The sequence below is a fragment of the Natrix helvetica genome (genome assembly GCF_964273705.1).
Source record: "Natrix helvetica genome assembly, chromosome: W".
Classification (NCBI taxonomy): Eukaryota; Metazoa; Chordata; class Lepidosauria; order Squamata; family Natricidae; genus Natrix; species Natrix helvetica.
This window is the reverse complement of record NC_138555.1, coordinates 28,451,224-28,474,381: the sequence shown is the minus strand read 5'-3', so window position 1 is coordinate 28,474,381 and position 23,158 is coordinate 28,451,224. Positions and strand designations below refer to the sequence as shown.

The window sequence follows — 23,158 nt, the reverse complement described above, 5'->3', positions numbered from 1 at the left end:
TTACTGCTGCCGGTTTGGGAATGGTGTATCTATTGGGTAATGTGATTTATGACACAGACTAAGGAGAGGGAAGGAACAGGGGTAAAGTTCAGAAGCAAATAAAACAAAGCAAAGATTTTTCTGCGAATAAATTTTGCCTAATGAAGCTATTAATAAATCACTGGTTTTTGCATTAAAACATTGGCTTGATTATTATGAATCAATTACAGCATCGTTAGGAAACTTGACATTATGTTCTTGCATTCCCAGAACATACAGACCATCCTTTTTAACCCCTTGTGCACATATCTGTCTGTTTATCTTAATGGTATATAGTCCCCCAGCAAATACTATTTCATAACCCTGCCTGTCTAACATGGATATAATCATCAAATTGTGCTCTAAAGCAGGTACATATAACAAGTTGTACAATGTAGCATCTATTTCTGGTACATACACATTACCTTCCCCTTTTACAGCAACTCTCTGTCCATCAGCCAGACTAACCCATGCTTGCCTTGCTGGTTTCAAACCAGAAAACACATGTGGATCGTTAAGAATATGCTGGCTTACCCCACTGTCCAACAACCACATATTCTTGATGTGTTCAGTTGTTGATGCTGCCAGGGATAATGACACTGGAGAACTGCTCCACATTTGCTGCTTAGATTGTCTTAGCCCTTGTCTCGCTGCTCCTCTGTTCCTTCTCTCAGGACAGCGTCTATGTAGATGCTCAGTAGAACCACACATGTAGCATCTCTTCACAAGGTTAATTCTCTCAGTTGCAGTGCCGGCCTCCTGGACTGTTGCAGATGCTGGTCTGTGCTGAATGCTCTCTCCTCCCTTTCCTGGTCTCCTCTCCAGACGTTTCTGCTCCTCCTCCAACCACCAACCAGTTAATGCCATGGTTAAATCCTGTTCTTGCATGGACTCTAGACTAGTCACAAGAACATCCCATGAACTGTCCAAGGAACTAAGCACCACATACACCTTGTGTGCTTCAGTAAATGTCATTCCCCTTTCTTCCAACTCAAGGAATGTCCTTCTCATATTCTGCAAATTTGTGGACATACAATCTCCCAGCTTCAGCTGTGCCTTATATAGTTTCCTAGTCAGCAACAACTTACTGCCCGCAGTCTCTCTAACATACACACTGTGTAATGCCTCCCAGCACTGTTTTGCAGACTGGAGACCTCTCATGTGTAGCAGCTGACTGTCTTCTAAAGCAAGAATTATTCTGGCTAATGCTTTTTCGTTTCTCCTCTGGTCATCATCATCCAGGTCTGCTAGTGGATTAGTAACAACTCCTCCTTTCACAGGTACAGCTCCATCTTCACATTCCAGGAGAGGTAATTCATCTCATTCAACCGAGACACCAGGAAACCTCCTCCCATTACACCAACGGAGGCCATGCTGCCTGCTAATCACGATTTAAACCACTTACTCTGGTGCAAGCTCACACTGGGATACTCCTCTCTCTAAGCTCTCTAGTCACTTTGACCCTCTCTCTGGACGGGCCCATAACCTGTCAGAGTCTTAAATAGGCGATACATGTATTACTGAATCATCCTCATTGCATCAACTTACAGTTTACAGCTTACAACCTTACATCCAGGGGTGAATTTCACCACTGCTTACATCAGCTGGCAGCTATTAAATCCTCATTACCTGACAATATATATCAGATGACCTCAGCAATTCTAAGGAAGAAGCTAGCAATGGGATGTTTGCTACATTCCAGACTTAGATCACTGTCAAGTTCCCAGAAGCCTCATCAGAAACTGCAGTGGCACCACCTCATTGATGACCATATCAGCAAAAAAGCAATGGCAGCTCACCTAATGCTGCCACCTCAGAACTCAAATAGTGGTATCGGTTGATATCAGGCAGGGAGTGTCTTGCCCTAACATATAACTTTTATACACTGTTGCTCTCTATACCCATCTAGTGGCCGGAGGGACAAATATGTCCTAACATATGATCTTTATATACTGTTGTTGCCCTCTACCCCCAGCTAGTGGCTGGAGACACAAAATACCAAGTATATTGTTTGACGCTGATCCCACCCATTTACCCATCAGCCCGCACTCTCAAACTAAGTGCATGCTGGGAAGCTAGACTCCATTTCCTTTAACATTTGGAGAAGGCAGAAGCATCCATCTTAATCTATGGCACATGGTCATCCAAGCACAAATATACATCCCACACACACAGCATCACTGGTGAGATTTAAATCACTTGTATTTATTAATTGTTATGTTCAGCAGTAACTTAATACTGTCTATCTTGTATTTGGTTCTCATTGTATGTATCCCTGTTTTCCCCAATTTCACCATATCCTGTTCTTTCCATAAAGCATTCATATCTATGCACACAGTCTTTTTTATTGGAGGATAGGTGGGTTTAGCTGCATGTCGAGCTGCACATAGACTAACGTCTGTGTGCACAGACTAACACATGACTGCATCAGGGGGGGGGGGTTTAAAACTTTTTACTACCTATTTTGTGTGGCCTATTTTGTGGGCGTGGCTTGGCCATCATGTGACTGGGTGGCCGTGGCCAACTTGATGTCACTCAGCAGGAGATGTCATGGATTGGGTAAAATGTGGTGAAGCTCACTTAACAACACTCTTGCTTAGCAACCAAAATTTTGGGCTGAATTGTAGTCATAAGTCAAGGACTATCTCTGCTTTCTTCTGCATGGCAGTCTTGTCCTACTAAACTCCTTCTCCTTTCTGGCAATTTTCCTCTCTGTTAGAGGCACCAAAATAATCCAGACAATGTATGGTTTCCTGCTGCAGCAGGGGGTTGAACTAGATGGCCTCTGAGTAGCCTTCTAGCCCTAAATTGCTGTGTTGTTTTTCTTTCTTTCTTTTTTGCCTTCCTGCCTTCCTTCTTTCTTTCTCCCTTCCCTCTGTGAGAAGCAACCCCCCCCCCCCAATAACTGCTGAATGTCACTTTGCAAACCTCTTTCCGAGTAGCTTTCCAATTTAAAGCAGGACTCCAAAGTTTGCAGTTTTAAGACTTGTGGACTTCAACTTCCAGAATTCCACAGGCAGGCATGCTCAGTTCTGATTTAAAGTGACAACATTTGTTTTTCTCCTTTGCTGAATCTCCCGTCTGAAAAGTGAGTTTCTTTTTCTTTCTTTCTTTCTTTCTTTCTTTCTTTCTTTCTTTCTTTCTTTCTTTCTTTCTTTCTTTCTTTCTCCCTTCCCTTCCCCCTCCCTCCCTCCCCCCCTCTCTCTCCTACTTTTTAAAACTTTTTTTCCCTTGCCTGAACCGGCAAGGGGAAAAAACATTTTTTAAAAAAGCTTCTGCCGAAGCTTCTGATGGGAGAACAGGTTCGGGGGTGTAGCCAAGCCACCATTATGGTTTTTAAAATTTGTACCTGTACACCGCCCCGAGTCCCTTCGGGGAGAGGGGGCGGTCTAGAAGTTTAATAAATTAAATTAAATTAAATTACTACCGGTCCTATCAGGTACGCCAGATTTTCACTACCTCTTCTGGCGTACCAGACCGTATAGAGAGGAACCCACCTCTGGACTGCATATCAGGCTTTTGACAACTGGCATGCATTTATAACTGTTTGCAGCATCTCATGGTCACATGACCGTGATTTATGATGTTTTTGCTGAAAACCAGCATTTACCTCTGGGTTTTGGCAAAAACACCCCATAGCAAACAATGGGTTTGCTTAATGACTGTGGATTCAATTGACCATGGTGATTTGCTTAACCACCACTGCAAAATTGTAAAAGGTTAGTTATGTCATGACTTGCTTTATGACTATCACAACTTATGACTGTAATGGGCAGGCTCCATTATGGTCGCAAGTCAAGAACTACCTGTAGTTCTCATTCAGCAACTGCCTTGTTAAGCAACTGTTCACAAATATGACATTTATCAACAGTAGTAAACAGTAGTAAAAAATCATTTTCTTACCAATACATAAACTTATGCCCAAATTTCTGCACCTGACAATGCACACTGGCTTGAGAGTAATGCTGGCATTGCTGCACAATAGAAGTGTCAGGTTTCCGAAAGATACTCTAATTAATTTATGAGCCTCGAGCCAAGTTTCAAAAGAAATCCAGTCATTTATTAGGAGCACCATTTCAGCAATTACCCAAGCGGAGTTAGATCTGACCTCCCGTACGTTACGGCCCCCTATGACCCTAATTCCCCCCTCCTCCCTGAGTGTGTCAAAATCACATTCTCCAACAGAGTACGTTTGCTGGCTGTAGAAACCACACCCCTGCTGCTTGCTCCAGTAACCAGGGATACAATATGGAGAAAAGCATGTGTGGAATGTGCTTTAGATCAAAGCAGACGAGCAGCTCCATCAGGGACACGACCCCCCCCCCCCCGGGCTTGTTTGGATTCTCTGCATGGAATTATTTTATAAGGCGATCAGCCTGGATATTTCTCCTCTTTACCCAAGTTGCCTCTGATAAGGGGTAGCCCTTCCACTTGATTAAGTTTTCGAGTTGTCTCCTGTGCCACCTCGAATTGAGGATTCGTTGCACCTCATAATGGGTTTGCCCCCCTATGATCACAGGGTCCGGGGGCTCCTGGGATAGTGTCCTCAGGGCCGGTCTGACCACAGTATTTAAGAGGCTACTATGGAATACTGGGTGTATCTTCCCTAGTGGTCAGGGCAACTTCAATTGCACCATGACTGGGTTGATGATCTTTACTATGGGGAATGGTCCCATAAACCTTGGCCCCAGTTTCTTGCTAGGGAGTTTTAACCTCAAATATTTTGTGGAGAGGTAGACCTTCTCCTCCAATTGGAATGGCCGTTGAGGATCTCAGTGTTTCTCTGCCTGTTTCTTATAGGTTTGCGCTGCTTTAGCTAGCGCTTTCCTGACATTGGAGTTTCTTTGGAGTAGCACTGCTCCCACTGCCATGTCGCTGGCGTCTGCTTGGATAACGAAGGGTTGTTTGGGGTTAGGATGCTTCAGCAATGGTTCCTTTGCAAACATTTCTTTCAGTGTTTCAAATGCCTCTTGGCAGGTTAGGTCGCACTGTAGAGGTTGTCCCAGGCAGGGTTTCGTCCCTGGGCCCCCTGTCTTTAAGAGGTCTGTCGTGGGTTTGGCAATCTTTGCGAAGGAGGGGATGAATTGTCCATAGAAGTTTGCGAACCCTAGGAAGCTTTGTATCTGTCTGCGGATGCGAGGGGGTTGCTAGCCTAGGACAGATTGTACTTTGGCTGGGTCCATTTCTATTCCCTCATTTGACACTCGGTAACCCAGGTAGTCTAGCTGTGTGCGGTGGAGTTCACATTTTGATAACTTGACGTACAGGTTGGCTGCCAGAAGTTTTTCCAGTACCCGGCGATCTAAGGGTATGTGGTCGTTCATGGTCTCTGTGTAGATGAGGATGTCAATCAGATAGGCAAGGACCCCCTTGTAGAGGTGCTCGTGCAGCACCTTGTTTATTAACTGCATGAATACTGCTGGGGCTCCCTGCAGTCCGAAAGGCATCACTTTGAATTGGAAGCTCCCTAGGGGACAGTTGAACGCTGTTTTCCACTCATCTCCCTCTCTGATGCGTACCCGGTAGTATGCTTCTCTCAGGTCTAATTTGGCTAGGTGAGATAGTATGTCCTTCATGAGGGGGAGAGTGTATAGGTCCGGGATGGGAAACCTACAGCACATGTGCCACAGGTGGCACACGGAGCTATTTGTCAAGGCACGCGAGGTGCTGCCCTGTCAGCTGGCCAGCACACATGCGCGCGCTGGGCAGCTGAGTTCACCCTGTTTTAAAGCCATTTTTCTCTCTCCCCAGGCTCCAGAGGCTTTATAGGAGCCTGGGGAGGGCGAAAAGAGCCTCCCCCCCGAAGGCCCTCCGGAGGCTTCATGAGTTTCCCTGAAGCCTCCAGAGCGCAAAAAAATGGCCCTATGGGCAAACCGGAAGTTTGGGAACGGACTTCTGGTTTGCTTGGAGGGTCATTTTAAGTGCTCCGGAGGCTTCAGTTGATGTAGGAAGAGGGAAGGACCAAGCCGAGCACTTCAGTGTAGGAAACAGTTTATTATGCATAGGCCCAAACGGATATAAAACAACACGTCTGGACCCCGAAAGGTTAGCATAAACAGGGTTTTATACCCCACATTACATATACATTTGCTGGGTGTTACATTTGACATATATGGCTTGAAAAGGAACTGAAAGCGCTTAGAACAAATCCTGATTACCGAAAGGGACAGAAAGGAAAAAGGGAGGGGGTTACATGTATCTAATGAATTATGCCGACGTTATACTGTTTGAAGGGGGAAAAGGAGAAGTGAACAAACTATCAAACAGGATACACCCGTCTGGGTCAGTCTGCCCTACTACAGATAAAAATAATCATTTGTCATTTCAGCAGTTTCTTACAAGCAGGAAATGAAGCCTCGGCCTTGACCAGAATTTTTCAGGCCTTTAATATTGCAGCTTGGCTTTTATGCCTGAACCAAAGTTATAGCCCATCTCACTCCCCCCTTTGTGACTCATCTGACATATCCTCCAACTTCCTCTCGTGGCCGAAGCCTTTCATATTCCCACATAGCCATTACCTGAGCAGTTGCTTTCCTTTCAGCTAATAAGGATAAACTGTTAGTGATAGTTTTAACAAAGATAGGTAATACACACGGGAATAATACACAACCAGCAGCAATTAATCCCACAAGACCCACAATGGCTTGTAAGCCAGGCAATTTAGGCCACCATCCTGAAAATATATTTTGTAAATTGAGACCTTTCCAGGTCTGTACTGGTACATGGGCTATTTTAACCATTTTATCAGTGATTTCCTTAATTACCTTGCCACTTTCATCTATTTCAATACAACAATTGGTCAAATTGAACTTTCCACATACTCCTCCTTCCTTAGCTAATAAGTAATCTAACGCTAATCTGTTTTGCATGATATACGTTCTTGATTTTGCACTTTCCCTAGCCAACTGGGTAAGACCCTTAACCGTCTCATTAGTTATGATTTCCACCACTGCTTGCAAACGAATCAGGCGATTTAGGATGTACACAGGGGTACGATAACCATACATGCCATCTTCCGCCCATGCAGCTGGTCCATATACCTGGATGATTCGTTCTGCAGGCCATTCATCATCCCCCCAACTATGATGGCTCCCTCCAACAGTAACTTTCCCTATAATGGATGTGTCTACGTCTCTCTTCCTTCTTTTTAAATTTCCAACCTCATCATAAACTGGAACTCCCAGAACCTGCCTATTTCTTAATGGAAGTAAAAAGAATCCAGGCCTGATTATGCCAAGAACACACGCTCCACACCAATTTGCAGGTAGTGATCCATATGCCATTTTTCCACAGATCCAGTATAGTCCATCGGGGGCTAACCATACGAGGGTTTGATTAACAGGACCATTCAAAAACTCCAGCCCCTTAATTTTAAATAGGGCCTGTCCATCAACTCCCTCTGTGGTATTGCTCCCTGACCACCATATTCCACTTTCCCATTTTCCGGTGCATATTAAATTACCTACTTCCTTACATCCAGCTGAGATAGCCTAAAACTTTGGTTCAGGCCTAAAAATCAGGCTACAGGCCCAGGCCTGTAAAAGTCTGATCAAGTCCAAAAGCTTTATGTCCTTTCTTGTAAGAATTGCTGACATGACTAATGATTATTTTTATCTGCAACAAGGCAAGCTGACCCAGACAGATGTTGTTCACTTCTGCTTTCCTCCCCAAATGCAATAGTTAGAATGTGATAAGGTTTGCACAATTCTTGAGATGCGTGTAACTCTCTTTTCTGTCATTAACTGTAACCAAATATCTGTATGAAGCATTTTTCAGTTCCTTATCATACCATATATGTCAAATGTAACCATCAGCAACTGTATACGTAATGTGGGGTATAAAACCCTGTTTATGATAATCATTCGGGGTCCGGACAAGCTGTTTTCTCTTTGTTCGGTCCTTATGCATAATAAACTGTTTCCTACACTAGAGTGCTTGGCTGTGTCCTTCCCTCTTCCTACATCACAGCTATACTTTTCCTTCTGAAACACACGTGTCCTACCAAATTGGTGGTGAGGGTCCAGTCTCCATCTTGTCCCTGATTATAGGAGAGGTTACCTTGTTGCTCCATTTCTAACACTTTAGAATGATTAAGTTCTCCCCGCCTCGCCCAAGGCACCGGGGAGCAGATCGGAGGACGCGTGGGTGTCTTCGCTGAGAGGCTGTTCGGAAAAAAAAGAAAACTGAAGGATGCGGCGGTGGAGCGGTGAGGCGTAGACTCCCTTCATTCCTATTACTGATTTAAAAACTCGTCAGTTGTGCAAACTTTTTTTTCGGTTTGACTTGAAGAGGGGCGGCTGGAGGGGAGGGGGATTCCCCCCCCCTCGGACAAGCGGCTGGAAACAAGCTCTCAGCCCCAAGGGAAGGAGGAGGGGGAGAGCCAAACCAAAGATGCCACATCCTAACTAAGTGGATTTTTGGACTTAAACCTATAAAATAATGAGATCTGGAAGCTCTGGGATTTTTGAACTTTGAAAACTTTATTTGTTGCCTCGAAACCCGAAGCTGGCAGGGCAAGATGGCACACTTCCGTTGTCTTTATGAAATGTGAAACTTGACTCCACCTTCCAAACTTCAGGCTTCCGGTCTTTGTCTCCGTATTACCTGGATAATTCTCTTGTTGATTGTTTGCCTTTGAACTCCTTGGAGTGAAAAACTTTTGCTCATCTGCCAGGGTGATTAGAAAATTCCTTTCTGCCTGGACTCTCTGTCTCCTGGACTCTCTTGGCTGCTCTACTCTTCTGACTGATCCTTCTTTATACTGACTGGACTCTTTATTTTATAAACAATGGCATCTAAAAGACCACCTCCTGGAAAGTCAGGATTTGCTGCCTCTGCCCCAACATCTGCAGCCTCCAGTCCTAGCACACAATCAACGTTAACAGCCTTCAAGCAACCTAAATCTACGGACTTGGAGTTTTATCAAATGTTTCAACAAATTCTACAGGCACAAGAGGAAATAAAGAGACAACTGAAGGAGATGAAAGAAGAAATTAAAGAGAACCAGGATAAAATTAATAAGAACTCACAGAGACTGGATCTTTTGGAGGATGAGGCGGCTGAGATGAGGGGGGGGGATAGAGGGTGTGCAGAAGGGAAACAAAGAACTTGACACCCAACAAATGAAAATAGAGTTTGAGAGAATGTCTTTTTATCTTAGATTCCAAAACGTGATGGAGACAGATGATGAAAACATAAGGGACATCATGACAAACATTTTGGCTGAGTATATTCAGAAGGAGAAACAACAGATGCGGTGGGAAATAGACCTGGCTTATAGAGTAAACTCAGCTTATGCTAGAACACACAATGTTCCCAGGGAGGTACACATTAAATTTCTTAGGAAAAGTACAAGAGATGAAATCCTGAATGTACAAAGGGGGCAAGCCTTGACATATAAAGATAAGGAGATAACCATTCTGAAACAGATCCCCAAGAAAGTGAGGGAAAAAAGAAAACAATATTCGCAATTGGCGAATAAATTATACCAGAAGGGGGTGTGGTTTAGATGGTTGATGCCTGAAGGTATGTTAATATTCTGGGAGGAGACAAGAGTTAGGATTAATACATCCATAGAGGCGCAGGCCTTTATGGAGAAAAATAAATTGCTCCCAGAAAAACCAGATGATTCTTCAACAGACATACAAGACACGGGAGGGGCCGGAGCTCTGCCAGCGGGGGGAGATGGGGTGACAAGAAGAAAGCTCAGATCACACAAATGAGTAAGAAAAATCATCTGATATAAACTGATCGAAACTACCAATTGAATTTACCACACTGACTACATGTTGTTACTTAATATTGAATTTTATGCAAATGTATACTATGAGTTTGGAGGGGGTGTGCATCTACCGTATTTCGCAGCTGCCAAAATTTGTAACCTTTCCCTTACCTTTTCCCTTTGTAAAAATTAAAAAAACCAATAAAATTTTGTTTAAAAAAAAAAAGAATGGTTAAGTTCTATAATGGTCAAGTACTATAAATGTACACACACCACATGCGGTGCAATCTGTTTTGGATGCGAAGGGGCATCTGTGGATTAGTGGGCAGCGTTTAGCCAAATACCAAGCAATCATGATTGAAAACCCACAGGTGAGACTAGTGATTTCAAACAGATTAAACCCTGCTACCTTATTACCAACAGAGACAGCACCAATACACAATTGTTTGGAGGTTCTAGATAAGGTGTATGCAAGCCGCCCAGATTGGACAGACATACCATGGCCAGATGCAGAACTAAATTGGTATACTGATGGACTACATGCACATGGAGCTGTATATAAAGAAAGGGGATTCAGAGACTCAGCAGGAAAGTATATTTTGCATTAAATAGATGCAACCCTGTAAAACGAACTTGCACTCCCACAAAAACTTGGGAAGGGTTGTACGGATTAGGAATTTATGCAGGATGTCCAGGAGCGGCTGCCCCAAGGGCCCGAGGGGTTGAACGGCCCTCAGTAAAATATTACCTCAGCCTGTCCTCCTGGCTGGCTCGCCATCTGATGTAGGAAGAGGGAAGGACCAAGCCAAGCACTTCAGTGTAGGAAACAGTTTATTATGCATAGGCCCAAACGGATATAAAACAACACGTCTGGACCCCGAAAAGTTAGCATAAACAGGGTTTTATACCCCACATTACGTATACATTTGCTGGGTGTTACATTTGACATATATGGCTTGAAAAGGAACTGAAAGTGCTTAGTACAACTCCTGATTACCGAAAGGGACAGAAAGGAAAAAGGGAGGGGGTTACATGCATCTAATGAATTATGCCGACGTTATACTGTTTGAAGGGGGAAAAGGAGAAGTGAACAAACTATCAAACAGGATACACCCGTCTGGGTCAGTCTGCCCTACTACAGATAAAAATAATCATTTGTCATTTCAGCAATTTCTTACAAGCAGGAAATGAAGCCTCGGCCTTGACCAGAATTTTTCAGGCCTTTAATATTGCAGCTTGGCTTTTATGCCTGAACCAAAGTTATAGCCCATCTCACAGTGAACCGTCCTGAAGGTCCCTGAAGCCTTCGGAGCGCTCAAAACAACCCTCCAAGCAAAACAGAAGTCACTTGTGGTTTGCTCGGAGGGTCGTTTCGAGTGTTCCGAAGGCTTCAGGGAAGTCTCCTGAAGGTCTCTGAAGCCTTCGGAGCGCTCAAAACGACCCTCTGAGCAAACCGGAAGTGACTTGCCAGCTGACTCAGGGGCCTTCCCTTTTTCTGGGCATTGGGGTAAGGGAAGTCAACCTCAGCTGCTTTAGGGGTTAACTTCCACCAATACTCATCCCTTCTTGCTTTGGCTGCTGGAGCAGGCATCTCAGCTTTGATGTCTGGGGAAGGCTGCACTATGGTTTCAATCAGGCTGCTGGGTCCTGGGATTGCTAGGTAGGAGGAAATCTCTGCTCCCTTCCGGTCACCTGGAGCAGGCTCTCTTTGGATAGCCTTCCCTCTGCCATGGCTGCCTGATTTTCTCTCCAAGACCCCCAGACGTCGGGGAGCAGTTGGCCAGCCCAGGATTCAGAAAACCCAGTAATTTTTAAAAAGGAGATCTGACTCTCTGTCAGGTTTCCAAAAGAAGCCCTAATTAATTTATGAGCCTCGAGCCAAGTTTCAAAAGAAATCCAGTCATTTATTAGGAGCAACATTTCGGCAGTTACCCAAGCGAAGTCAGATGTGACCTCACGTAAGTTATGTCCCCCTATGACCCTCTTTCCTCCCTCGTCCCTGAGTGTGTCACAAATCACACTCTCCAATGGAGTACGTTCGTGCACTGTAGAAAACACACACCTCCTGCTTGCTCCGGTAACCAGGGATACAATCTGGAGAAAAGCATGTGTGGAATGTGCTTTAGGTCAAAGCAGCTGAGCAGCTCCATCAGTTCCCCCTCCTCCTGCTTATGGCAACTTGAAAGCAGGCCTGGAATGCTTTTACAAGTTTACCTTTACCTTTTATTTCGATTTTTATACCGCCCCCTCTCCCCAAAGGGACTCGGGGCGGTGTACAGTCAAGTGAAATAGATAAAATAGACTACAAACATAGAAACATAAAAACATAGAAGAGGAGGCAATACAACACTGTACAGGTAAAGTTGACAAGAAGTTTATCAAAATGAAGCAGCAGCTACCAGATAGGGTCACCAAATCAGAAAGACTCAAGGTGGTTTATGTTGAAAACTCTATAACAACAAAGAGTGCAAAACATAAAAATTAAAACAGCACTTTCAAGGAAGTACATAAAAAATCATTCCAGCCATTATCTGGTTATTTGTGATCTTGTAATTTCTGACTAATTAAAATGTCGGTTCAAATTAATTGTTATAGTAAATAGATATTTACTGTCTTGAAGTTTAAAATTCATTATTTTTACCCAGATATATGGAGCCTGGGAGTTATTCTTTACATGTTGGTATGTGGACAACCACCTTTTCAAGAAGCAAATGATAGTGAAACTTTGACCATGATAATGGATTGTAAATACACAGTACCATCTCGGGTATCCAAAGAATGTAAAGAGTAAGTAAATTATTTTATAGAATGACTTGAAATTAAAAACATTATGCCAGCAATTTAATAACTAGGCAGTAAGGTATAGTGGTGAAGACTGAGGGAACCCAGTTAATATTTTCATTTCACCACAATGAAAAACACATTAAAAAACCCTTTCTTTCAACCTTATTTATCTCCTCAGAATTTCTGTGAGGATAAAATGGGAGAGTTTCATATACCACGTTGAATTCCTTGGAGGAGAGGTGGGATACAAATAAAATACATGTTAAAGAATGAAATGATTTATCCTCATTCTTCAAAATATTCACATTTGTTTTTTGAACATCATTTTGCCTATTTACTAATTATGCACAATTTTTTACTGGTTTTATTTATTTTCCCTTTGTTTGCAAGCACTATTATTCTGGTTCTAGGAGATATTGCAGATCAAGATCCTATCATAGTAAAATGTGGCTTACAATTAAAATCATAACTATAAAATATTACAAATATTAGGTACAAAGATAAGAAACAAAAGGCAAGATTGGTACAGTGGGGTCATCTTCCCTGTTAGTCCATCAGCCACCTTCAACATGGAGCGCCCCCATCAGGACCCCAAGACAATTGGCAGAGCCAGGTTTTAATGCCCTTCTGAAAGGCCAAAAGGGTGGATGCACACCTCACCTTAGGTGGCAAGATATTCGAGAGAGTGGAGGCCATGGCAGAAAAGGTGCTCCTAGACCCTGGGGCCAGCCGAAATTCTTTGACTGATGTGGCCCACAACATGCCCTTTCTGCTGGATCGAGTGAGGTGGGCCAATACCATTGGGATCAGATGCTTCCTCAGATAACCTGGTCCCATCTCTTTAAAGGTGATAGCCAACACCTTGAATTGGACCTGGAAGCAAACCAGCAACCAGTGCAGCTTGCATGTATGTTATAAAGATAAATCTGATCAGAACCTACCTGTATGTTGTAGATCAGGGCTGTCAAACTCGTGGCCCACGGGCCAGATGTATCATGCACTGGCCATGCCCACTCCCAGTTTAGCGAAGGGGGAAAATGTCCTGATACGTCGCGTGACACTGCTGTGCCAACGTGAGTTTGACACCCCTGTTGTAGATCTTCCATTTATGTAAACCCTCACTTTATGCTGTGCTCTTCAGTTTTCATGCTACTTTTATACTTATTTAAAGCTTTCTAGAAGGTATTAAAGGACAAAGCAAAACAGTATTAAACAAAAAATGCTTACATGCTTTCTAGTTTAGTTTATAGCAATGGGTTTCCTGGCGGCCTTCTGTTGAATATTAAATATGAGCCAGCAGTGTGTGGTGGCAGTCAAAAAAGCCAATGCAATCCTAAATTGCATTAACAGAAGGATACAATCAAGATCAAGTGAGGTACTAATACCACTCTATCAAGCCTTAGTAAGACCACACCTCTAATACTGCATCCCGTTTTGGTCACCACACTATAAAAAAAATGTTGAGACTCTAGAAAAAGTGCAGAGAACAGCAACCAAAATGATTAGGGGGCTGGAGACTAAAACATATGAAGAACAGTTACAAGAACTGAGCATGGCTAGTCTAGTGAAGAGAAGGACCAGGGTAGACATGATAGCAGTGTTCCAATATTTGAGGGGCTGCCACAGAAAGGAAGGGGTCAAGCTATTTTCCAAGGCACCAGAAGGCCAAACAAGGAAATAATGGATGGAAACTGATCAAGGAGAGATTCAACTTAGAAATAAGGAGAAATTTTCTGACAGTGAGAACAATCAACCAGTGGAACAGCTTGCCTCCAGAGGTTTTGGGAGCTTCATCACTGGAAGCTTTCAAGAAGAGACTGGACTGCGATCTGTCAAAAATGGTGTAGGGTCTGCTTGGGTGGTGGGTTGGACTAGATGACCTACAAGGTCCCTTCCACCTCTGTTAACCTGTTTTAACCCTTATCAAGTCTGATTCTTTTTACCTGTCAAAATAAAAGATAAGGTTAGATAGGTTCTACCATCTGCTGTGACTTACATCCTTTATCTCAATTGAATTTATTTACATGTTGATGCACCTGGGAAGTATCTCATATACAGTAGTGGCCAAAATTGTGGAAACCTTTTGGGAAACGTGTATTATTGAGGTTTGCTTGCTAATAACGCCCCTTTTTTGCAGTAGTACAAAAAAATTATATATCAATGGAAAGATAATTTAATCAAGAATGTAATGCAACAAAGTTTGTTCAATTATCTGTATTCTATGAAAAGTTATAGCCAAATAACCAGAAAAAGGAAGCACAACTTGCTTAGTTTGATATCAGGTAGCTTTCCTTCATCTGATTGTAGCCAATGAGCATGAGTGTTTAGAGAGCCAATCAGGTGTCATCTTGCTTTGGCAATGAGCCAATCAGATCACAGTAGGATTCAGTTATTGATGTCATGTATTGAAGCTGAGAGGAGGACATTTGTCAGTGTGTTATGTTATGGCTATCAAGTTGGTTGGTGTTTTTTGTGTTCTTTCATTTAGTGAGCTTGTAAAACGTAATAAAATTAAAGTAATGGTGCAAAGAGTTGACTGATTGCCCAGAAAGCATGTAAAATAGTATTATTAAGTGAACAAGGCTACAGTTATAAAGAAATTAGAAGAAAAATTGGTGGAAACTTAACCAAAGGTGGCATTTCTAAGTTTTTGAAGAGATATAAGGAGACTCAGTCACTACAAAACCACAACAGCAAGTGATGATAGAAGAATTAAGAGACTGTTTAGTTAGTTTAGTTTAGTTTATTTAATTTATAGACCGCCCCCTCTCCCCGTAGGGACTCGGGGCGGTGTACAGACCATTCATAATCAAAACAACAGAAAATAACATAAGACATAGAGCAGAAACAACGCACACACACTGTCTGTATATAAAATCCCAAAACCAATTTAAATACTTAAAAAACAATTTTAAAACCCGTTTAAAACCCCAATATAAAATTTAAAAAGCCATCCAGGAAGGTTTGTAATAGATGTTAAATACAGTTACGATTATAATTATAATTAGGCCAGACCAGCTACTCGAAACAGGTGGGTCTTGATTTTCTTGCGGAAGGAGCGGAGATCAGAGGTGGTTCTAATATCGGGGGGGAGGTCGTTCCAGAGGGTTGGGCCCATCACAGAGAAGGCCCTACTCCTAGGCACCGCCCGCCCGCACTGTTTAGCGGATGGTACCCGGAGGAGGCCCTCTCTGTGAGAGCGGATTGGTCGCAGGGATGTATGGGGTAGAATGCGATCCCGCAAATAACTAGGTCCCGAGCCATGGAGCGCTTTGAAGATGACGATCAACACCTTGAAACGCACCCGAAAGGCCACAGGTAGCCAGTGCAGCTCGCGCAGGAAAGGTGTTACATGGGAGTACCTAGTACTCCCCATAATAACCCGCGCGGCTGCATTCTGGACCAGCTGGAGCCTTCGGGTGCATCTCAAGGGGAGCCCCATGTAGAGAGCGTTACAGTAATCAAGGCGAGAAGTCACTAGGGCATGAGTGACTGTGCAAAGGGCGTCCCGCTCCAGTAAGGGACGCAATTGGCGCATCAGGCGAACCTGGTGGAACGCCCCCCTAGCCACGGCCGTCACATGATCATCTAGCGACAGCCGGGAATCTAGGAGGACGCCCAAATTGCGTACCCTATCCACTGGGGGCAGTTGTTCCCCCCCAATGGCCAGAGATGGAACACATTGGCTAAAGCGGGGCGCCGGTAGCCACAGCCACTCCGTCTTGGAAGGGTTGAGTTTGAGTCTGTTGTCGCCCATCCAGACCCGCACGGCTTCCAGACACCGGGACATCACCTCGACGGCTTCGTTGGGGTGGTTCGGGGTAGAAATGTACAACTGAGTGTCATCTGCATACAGATGGCACTCAACCCCGAATCCTCGAATGATCTCGCCCAGCGGTTTCATGTATGTGTTGAACAGGAGAGGGGAGAGGACCGACCCCTGTGGCACTCCACACGTGAGCGGCCTCAGGGTCGATCTCTGCTCTCCCGCCAACACACATTGCGTCCGACCGGAGAGGAAGGAGGAGAACCACCGCAAAACGGTGCCCCTCACCCCCATCCCCTCCAGACGACGCAATAGGATACCATGGTCGATGGTATTGAAAGCCGCTGAGAGGTCTAACAGGACTAAGATGGAGGAACAGCCCCCATCTTTCGCCCTCCAGAGATCATCCACCAACGCGACCAAAGCCGTCTCTGTGCTGTGACCCGGTCGGAAACCGGACTGGCGCGGGTCTAGATAAGTAATTTCCTCCAGGTGTCGAGGGAACTGCCGCGCCACCACACTCTCAACAACCTTCGCTAAGAAGGGAAGGTTGGAGACAGGACGATAATTGGCTAACTCAACTGGGTTTAGGGAAGGCCTCTTAAGTAGGGGCCTCACCACCGCCTCTTTCAAGGCGGTTGGCAGGAACCCCTCCTCCAGCGAGGCGTTCACCAGACCCAGGAGCCAGTCACGTGTAACCTCCCAGGTTGCCAGTACAAGCACGGGTCCAATAAAGATGTGGTGGCCCGCAGTCGCCCGCGTAGCCTGTCCATATCCTCGGCGGCAACAGAGTCAAACTCCTCCCAGATAGGTACCTCAAGACTCGCCTCCGGTGTCTCCTCACGATCACTGAAGGGGACCCATTCGCTCCGGATCTGAGCGATTTTGTCCTGCAGATATTCCCCAAATTCCTCTGCCCTCCCCTGTAAAGGGGCTTCCCGCGACCTCTGTGAGAGGAGGGAGCGGGTCACCCGGAACAGGGCGGCAGGGCGGTTTTCTGCAGATGCAATAAGGGTGGCATAATATCGACGTTTAGCCACCCTTAGTGCCACAAGGTAGGTCCGTAAATGGGCTCTTACCTGTGTTCGGTCAGATTCGGCACGAGAGGATCTCCATCTGCTCTCTAGGCGTCTCTTGTGGCGCTTCATCACCCTCAGCTCCTCGGAAAACCAAGGGGCCAGGGTGGTTCGCTGCCACCGGAGAGGCCGCAAGGGCGCTACCCGGTCCAAGGCCCCGGCCGCTGCACTGTTCCATGCAGCCACCAGGTCCTCCGTCCGGGAGTGGGTCAGGGCAACAGGAGGTGGCCCAAGCTCCGTCTGGAACCTATCTGGTTCCATCAGTCGCCTGGGGCGGAACCATCTAAGATCCTCTGGTTCTGCCTCCCCGCGATGGGGGGTGGCGTCAGGGAAGTCCAGCCGGAGAAGCGAGTGATCTGACCATGACAGGGGAGTGATCACCTGATCCCCTATTCCCAGATCACTCTTCCATCGACCAGAGATAAAAACAAGGTCCAGCATGTGTCCTCCCTCGTGTGTGGGGCCCTGAATTATTTGGGTCAGGTCCAAGGCTGTCATGGAAGCCATGAACTCCTGAGCAACCTCGGATGATTCACCCGTCGATGGCAAGTTGAAGTCCCCCATGACTAATAGTCTAGGGGTCTCAACTGCCACCTCCGCAATCACCTCGAGGAGCTCTGGCAGGGCCGCTGAAGCATAGCGAGGAGCCAAGTATGCAATCAGCAGGCCCAACTGACTCCCTGGGCCCCATCTCACACCTAGAGTCTCACATCCGGATATCTGAGGTACGATGAATTCTCTCGGTGCCAGGACTTCCCGTATAATGACCGCTACCCCACCACCCCTACCCCGGGCACGAGGCTGATGGAATACACGGTATCCTGGTGGGCACATTTCCACGAGGGGCACACCCCCCTCGTGGCCCAACCAGGTTTCCGTGATCCCTGCAAGGTCCGGCTCCCCCTCAGAAACCAGGTCATGGATGAGGGGGGCCTTATTAACAACGGACCTTGTGTTACATAACATCAGTCTCATGCCTCGGCTCTGTAAACCCTGACCACCTAGGATGCGGGGGTTGGTACAAACGACCGGGCGTAACCAACGCCCCCGGTCTCCCAACCGACTGCAGGATCTTCTTCTGTCCTCGCATCCACCCCTTCCTGCGACCGTTGGAATATAGGAACCCTCTAAAGGAACGTTATACTGACTCCCCTCCCCCGCTCCGCTCCCTTCCTCCTCAGCCCCACCTGTTCGCCTGGCTCTACTCCTATTCCTGGTCTGGCTAGGCCCACCCCCCACCCTGGATCCCTTTAAAACATTTAAAAAACATTTACACAAAAACCCCCGGAGCCTCCTCTTCTTCCACCTCTCTGGATTAATACATCCGTCATCAAGGTGGGCCCTTGAAAGGGCAGAGGGCCATATTTGCGAGAGGGGGGACTCCCGCAATAAAATCAGGTCTACCCTAGAGTAAAAGTAAACCATGGTTCAGCAGGGCCTCAGATCGAATTGAGGGTGCTACAGATATTAAAATTACTTTACAAAGATGTTAAAATAGGTGCTGCATACAGCACTGAGTCCAGGAGAAAGGGAAATGCAGAGGGATATAGGGAGCCAGGGCCTGGATACTGATGATAAAAGGCCATAAGTCCTCGGTGGGGATAATGGGTGTAGCAGACCAGTCCATCAGTCTGTAAATGGTCTATAGATGGTCAAAGGATGGTCAAAAGATGGTCAAAGGATGGGTGGGCAGTAGAAAAACAGTAGGGAGACAATAAAAGCAGATGATCGATAGATGGTAAACCAGGGATAGTAACAGGGCTAATGGTCAATGATGAAGATAAAGGGCTGCTACCTTCGCTCCTCCCCTCTCCTTCGCTCCAGCAGCAGCCATTGCCTCTCCCTGTGTATCCCAATATGTCCAGCACCACAAATCGCCGAGTCGCGCTGCTCCAGCCCCAGGGCCATTTCACCAACCTCCAATGCCTCCGACGCCTCAGCCAGCCTCCAATCCTCACGCCAGCGTTTTGGCGCTTCGGCCCTTCGTCAGGCCTCCAGGGCTCCCAGCGCCCGGCTCCACGGCCTCTCCTGGCCCAACCAGCACTGAAAATGGCTTGCATCGCTCCTACTACGCCCAGCCGCTCCGCACGTTCGCACACACACCATATGCCACACACACGCCAACCGCTTTTGTCCCAGCTTTGCCCCGCCGTCCCACGCCGCCCCACGCCATCCACGCCCGGCATCTCAACAGTGGAGGCGGAGGCTGAGGCGACGGAAACAGCCGTAGCAGCAGCCGGCGCTGGCTCTCTCTCCTGCTCTCCGGCTCTCTCACCCTCGCATTTTCGGCCGAGTTTTCCGATCGCCAGGCCACCCTGGGGACCCGTTGGGGTCGTGATGGAAAGCCAGGGTGACCCTCTCCAGGACCCGGTCCTTCCAGCTAACGCAGGGGACCCAGTAGCATCCCTATTCATGCAGGCAAGCCCCACACGCCTGCAGAGCTCAAGGGTAAGCCGCCATAGCTCCGGAAGCTCCTCCTTATTCCTCTGTGCCTATGTGACAGAAGAAAATCATCTGGGTGTATACAAGATGAAATGGCACAATGCAATGTGAAGTTGAGTGCAAGGACTGTTCGGCGCAGACTGTAGGAATTTGGCCTAAAATCTAGAATTCCACCAAAAAAGTGACTTTTATCTCTTAAACAAAGGTTGAAAAGACTAAACTGGGCTAAAACCCATGTTACCTGGACAGAGGAACAATGGGGCAGTGTTATTTGGAGTGATGAGACCAAGATCTCCCTGTTTGCCATCAAACCTCAAAAATACACTTTTCCCAAAATGTTTCCACAATTTTGGCCACTACTGTAGACTAGTGTGGTAATTTTTTTTAAAAAAAGTGGTGTTCTAGTATCTCAGTAAGATAATGCTGAATAGACAGAATTCTACAAATGAAATAAAGTCAGTTACATGTTGGATGAAAACCATTTGTATAATAGGAGAAATATACCTTTATATAATGATGCTAATATATGCTAATATTTTTCTTGCTAGTTTAATTACACAAATGTTGCAAAGAGACCCAAAACGAAGGGCATCTTTAGAAGAAATTGAAAATCACACTTGGCTACAAGGAGTTGATCCATCACCTGCAACAAAATACAATATTCCTTTGGTTTCATATAAAAATCTTTCAGAGGAGGAACACAATAGCATCATACAGCGCATGGTTCTTGGAGACATTGCAGATCGAGACACTATTGTGGAGTAAGTAACATTTTATACAGTTTTATCATTCAGTTTGTTAACTGTTCTTATTCTGTTAATAAGAGTATGATTTGTCTGTATAAGAACCTTCTTCAATCTGGTGCCCTTTGTAGGTATTTAGTTTTCAGGCCCAGAATTAACAGATATCATGGTCAACAACCATGTTACTGTATGTGGTAATTATAAATATTGTAGTCCAGAAGATGTAATTGAAAAAACATATGCAAAAGCATAATAACATAGTAACATCCTTCCTTCCTTCCTTTCTCTTTCTTTCTAATTCATACACACACACACACACACACAGAGGCTGTCAGACTCTTAAACACAACCACAATCACTCCACATACACGTGGAAATGTATGACTAGTTTTTTCTTTTTCTTTTTTCTTTTCCCCTAATTACTTGCTTTGGGATTATTCCTTATACTATTTATGTTGTTTGTATTTGTTGTCATGGATTGCACCAGTGAGGCTGAAACCAATTTCGTTGTATTTATTTTGTACAATGATAATAAAGGCTGTTATGCTATGCTATGCTATGCTATGCTATGCTATGCTAAACTATACACTATACACTATACACTCTACTATACTATGCACTATACAATATACTATACTATTACTATTACCATACCATACCATACACCATACAATACTAATACTAATACATATAGTATTTGTTTATACACACACATGTACAATTGTATAGTTTATATCTTTCTTTTCTGGAGAAGTCATCCCATTCTTTGTGTCATTTACTATACAAACATACACACACACACGCACAGAGAGAAATACATTTATTATCACTTACCATTATTTTCCTTAATGCAAGAGGGGAATCCAGACTTCAGGGCTCCTGTGGATTGGGGGGGTGGGGGGGGATAAAGAGATGTATAACCAGACTCAGCCCTACCTCCCTAAAATGTCAAGAGGACACCCCCCCTTTTCACCCTTGGAGGGGGAGATGAAGGCTCAAAGACCAAGGATATTATGGGATGTTTGCAGTCCCTTACAGAACAGAAGACCACAATCCCTATTCACCTGTTGCGGATGATGGGATTTGGAGTAGAGCACGTTGGCGGAAGGATGCAGGATTCTAGTTGGGGGCCTAAAAGGGCCGCAGGAAAGCAACTAAATGCATTTCAACAATCCTTTTTTTAAATTTTTTTGTTTATAATAACAATAAAGCTTTTTAGTGACCATGAAACACACACACACCGATTTCCCCCCACCCCGCACTCATGACTCGGTTCTGGTCCATGACAAACTCGTCAATGTTCTCCAGGTAAAGTTCGTCCTCCATGGCGGGGCAACCAGGGCCTCTAGAGCCCCACAGCGTCCCTTCCCCTCCACCGCTGCCAGGGCAATGCCAGGCCATGATCCCTGCTTTCGTGTGTGCTTGCTACGGCGGATGAGCGGAAACAGTTCCGGCGAACCTACAGCGGCTGCGCAGGGACAATTACCCACACCAACCACCACAGTTAGGGACGAAGGAGCTGCCACGTCCTGTTGCCAGTGCAATTGGTTTTCCCCTGGTGATCCTTCCTGGCTGGGAGAGACCTTCTGCCCCGGAGAGGAAGGATCGCCAGAAGAAAGCCAACTGCAGCTGGCAATGGGACGCGAAGGAGCAGCCGCCCAGAAGGTGCAGCGTCCCGTTGCAGGTACCCAGGGCAGCCTCGGCACCCGTCTCCCGTCTCCCTGCTGCCTCTAGCCCCGCACAACCTCCCTGCCACCCTACCGATCTCGGGATAGTCCCGGCTCTGCTGGATGGCCGCTCCTTCGTGTCCTGTTGCCAGCTGCAGCTGCGCCCAGGCGGGTGCTGCGCCCCAGAGCGGTCACATGGTGGCAGCACGCGGGCTGCTGACCGTCTCAGGGCCTGCCCGGTTGCTTCTGGAGGGGGAAGGCAGATGGGCAGCATCCCCCCCCCTCCCTGTGCACCTGCAGCCTCGGAGCCTGCAGCAACTTGCACAGTAAAGGCAATTAAGAACTTTTCAAACATGTGAGAAGATTTTTTTTTACTGTGCAAAAGCTTGCTCCAAGGCTGCAGGCTCTGAGGCTGCAGGCGCCCAGGGAGGGGGGGGGATGCTGCCCATCTGCCCCCTCCCAAAGCAACCTCACAGGTTTTCAAGCCGCAAGATCTGGAGCCACCAGTCTCCGGTAAGATGCACTTCTCGCAGCCCAGCTCACCCCATCCCCTACCCCACCTGCCCCCCCCCCCAAATTGCATCCCATTGTGAGCGTCTCTCAGCCATTGTGTGCAGGGAAAATGCTTGCACAGAAAAGAAAAACTTCCCAAGAATGCAATAAGCTGTTAATTGCCTTGCACTCACAAGAAATGTTTCTTTACTGTGCAGGATTTTTCCTTGCACACAATGGCTGAGAGATGCTTGCATTGGGGTGCAATTTGGGCTCACCCCCCCAACCCCAAGGCCTTCCTGCCTGCTTGCCCAGCGCTCGTTTCCAATTCCGTCCATCTTCAAGCTCTAGCAGATATGATCGTGGACCCGTGATGCCAATGACCCTTGCCGGCATCCACAATGTTCCCCCTGCATAGTTGTGGGCGTATACTGAATCCCCTATGCTAA

General features: G+C 46.0%; 1 protein-coding gene across 1 annotated transcript in view; it reads left to right on the top strand.

Moving 5' to 3' along the window:
• The window catches only part of LOC309400676 (SNF-related serine/threonine-protein kinase-like), a 247,367-nt gene that overhangs the window by 195,367 nt on the left and 28,842 nt on the right, over window positions 1-23,158 (top strand). Inside the window, exons 4-5 of the mRNA XM_081969272.1 lie at window positions 12,385-12,526; window positions 20,356-20,568. Of these exons, the coding sequence (XP_081825398.1) occupies window positions 12,385-12,526; window positions 20,356-20,568 (355 nt within the window). The remainder of the gene's footprint in view (window positions 1-12,384; window positions 12,527-20,355; window positions 20,569-23,158) is intronic.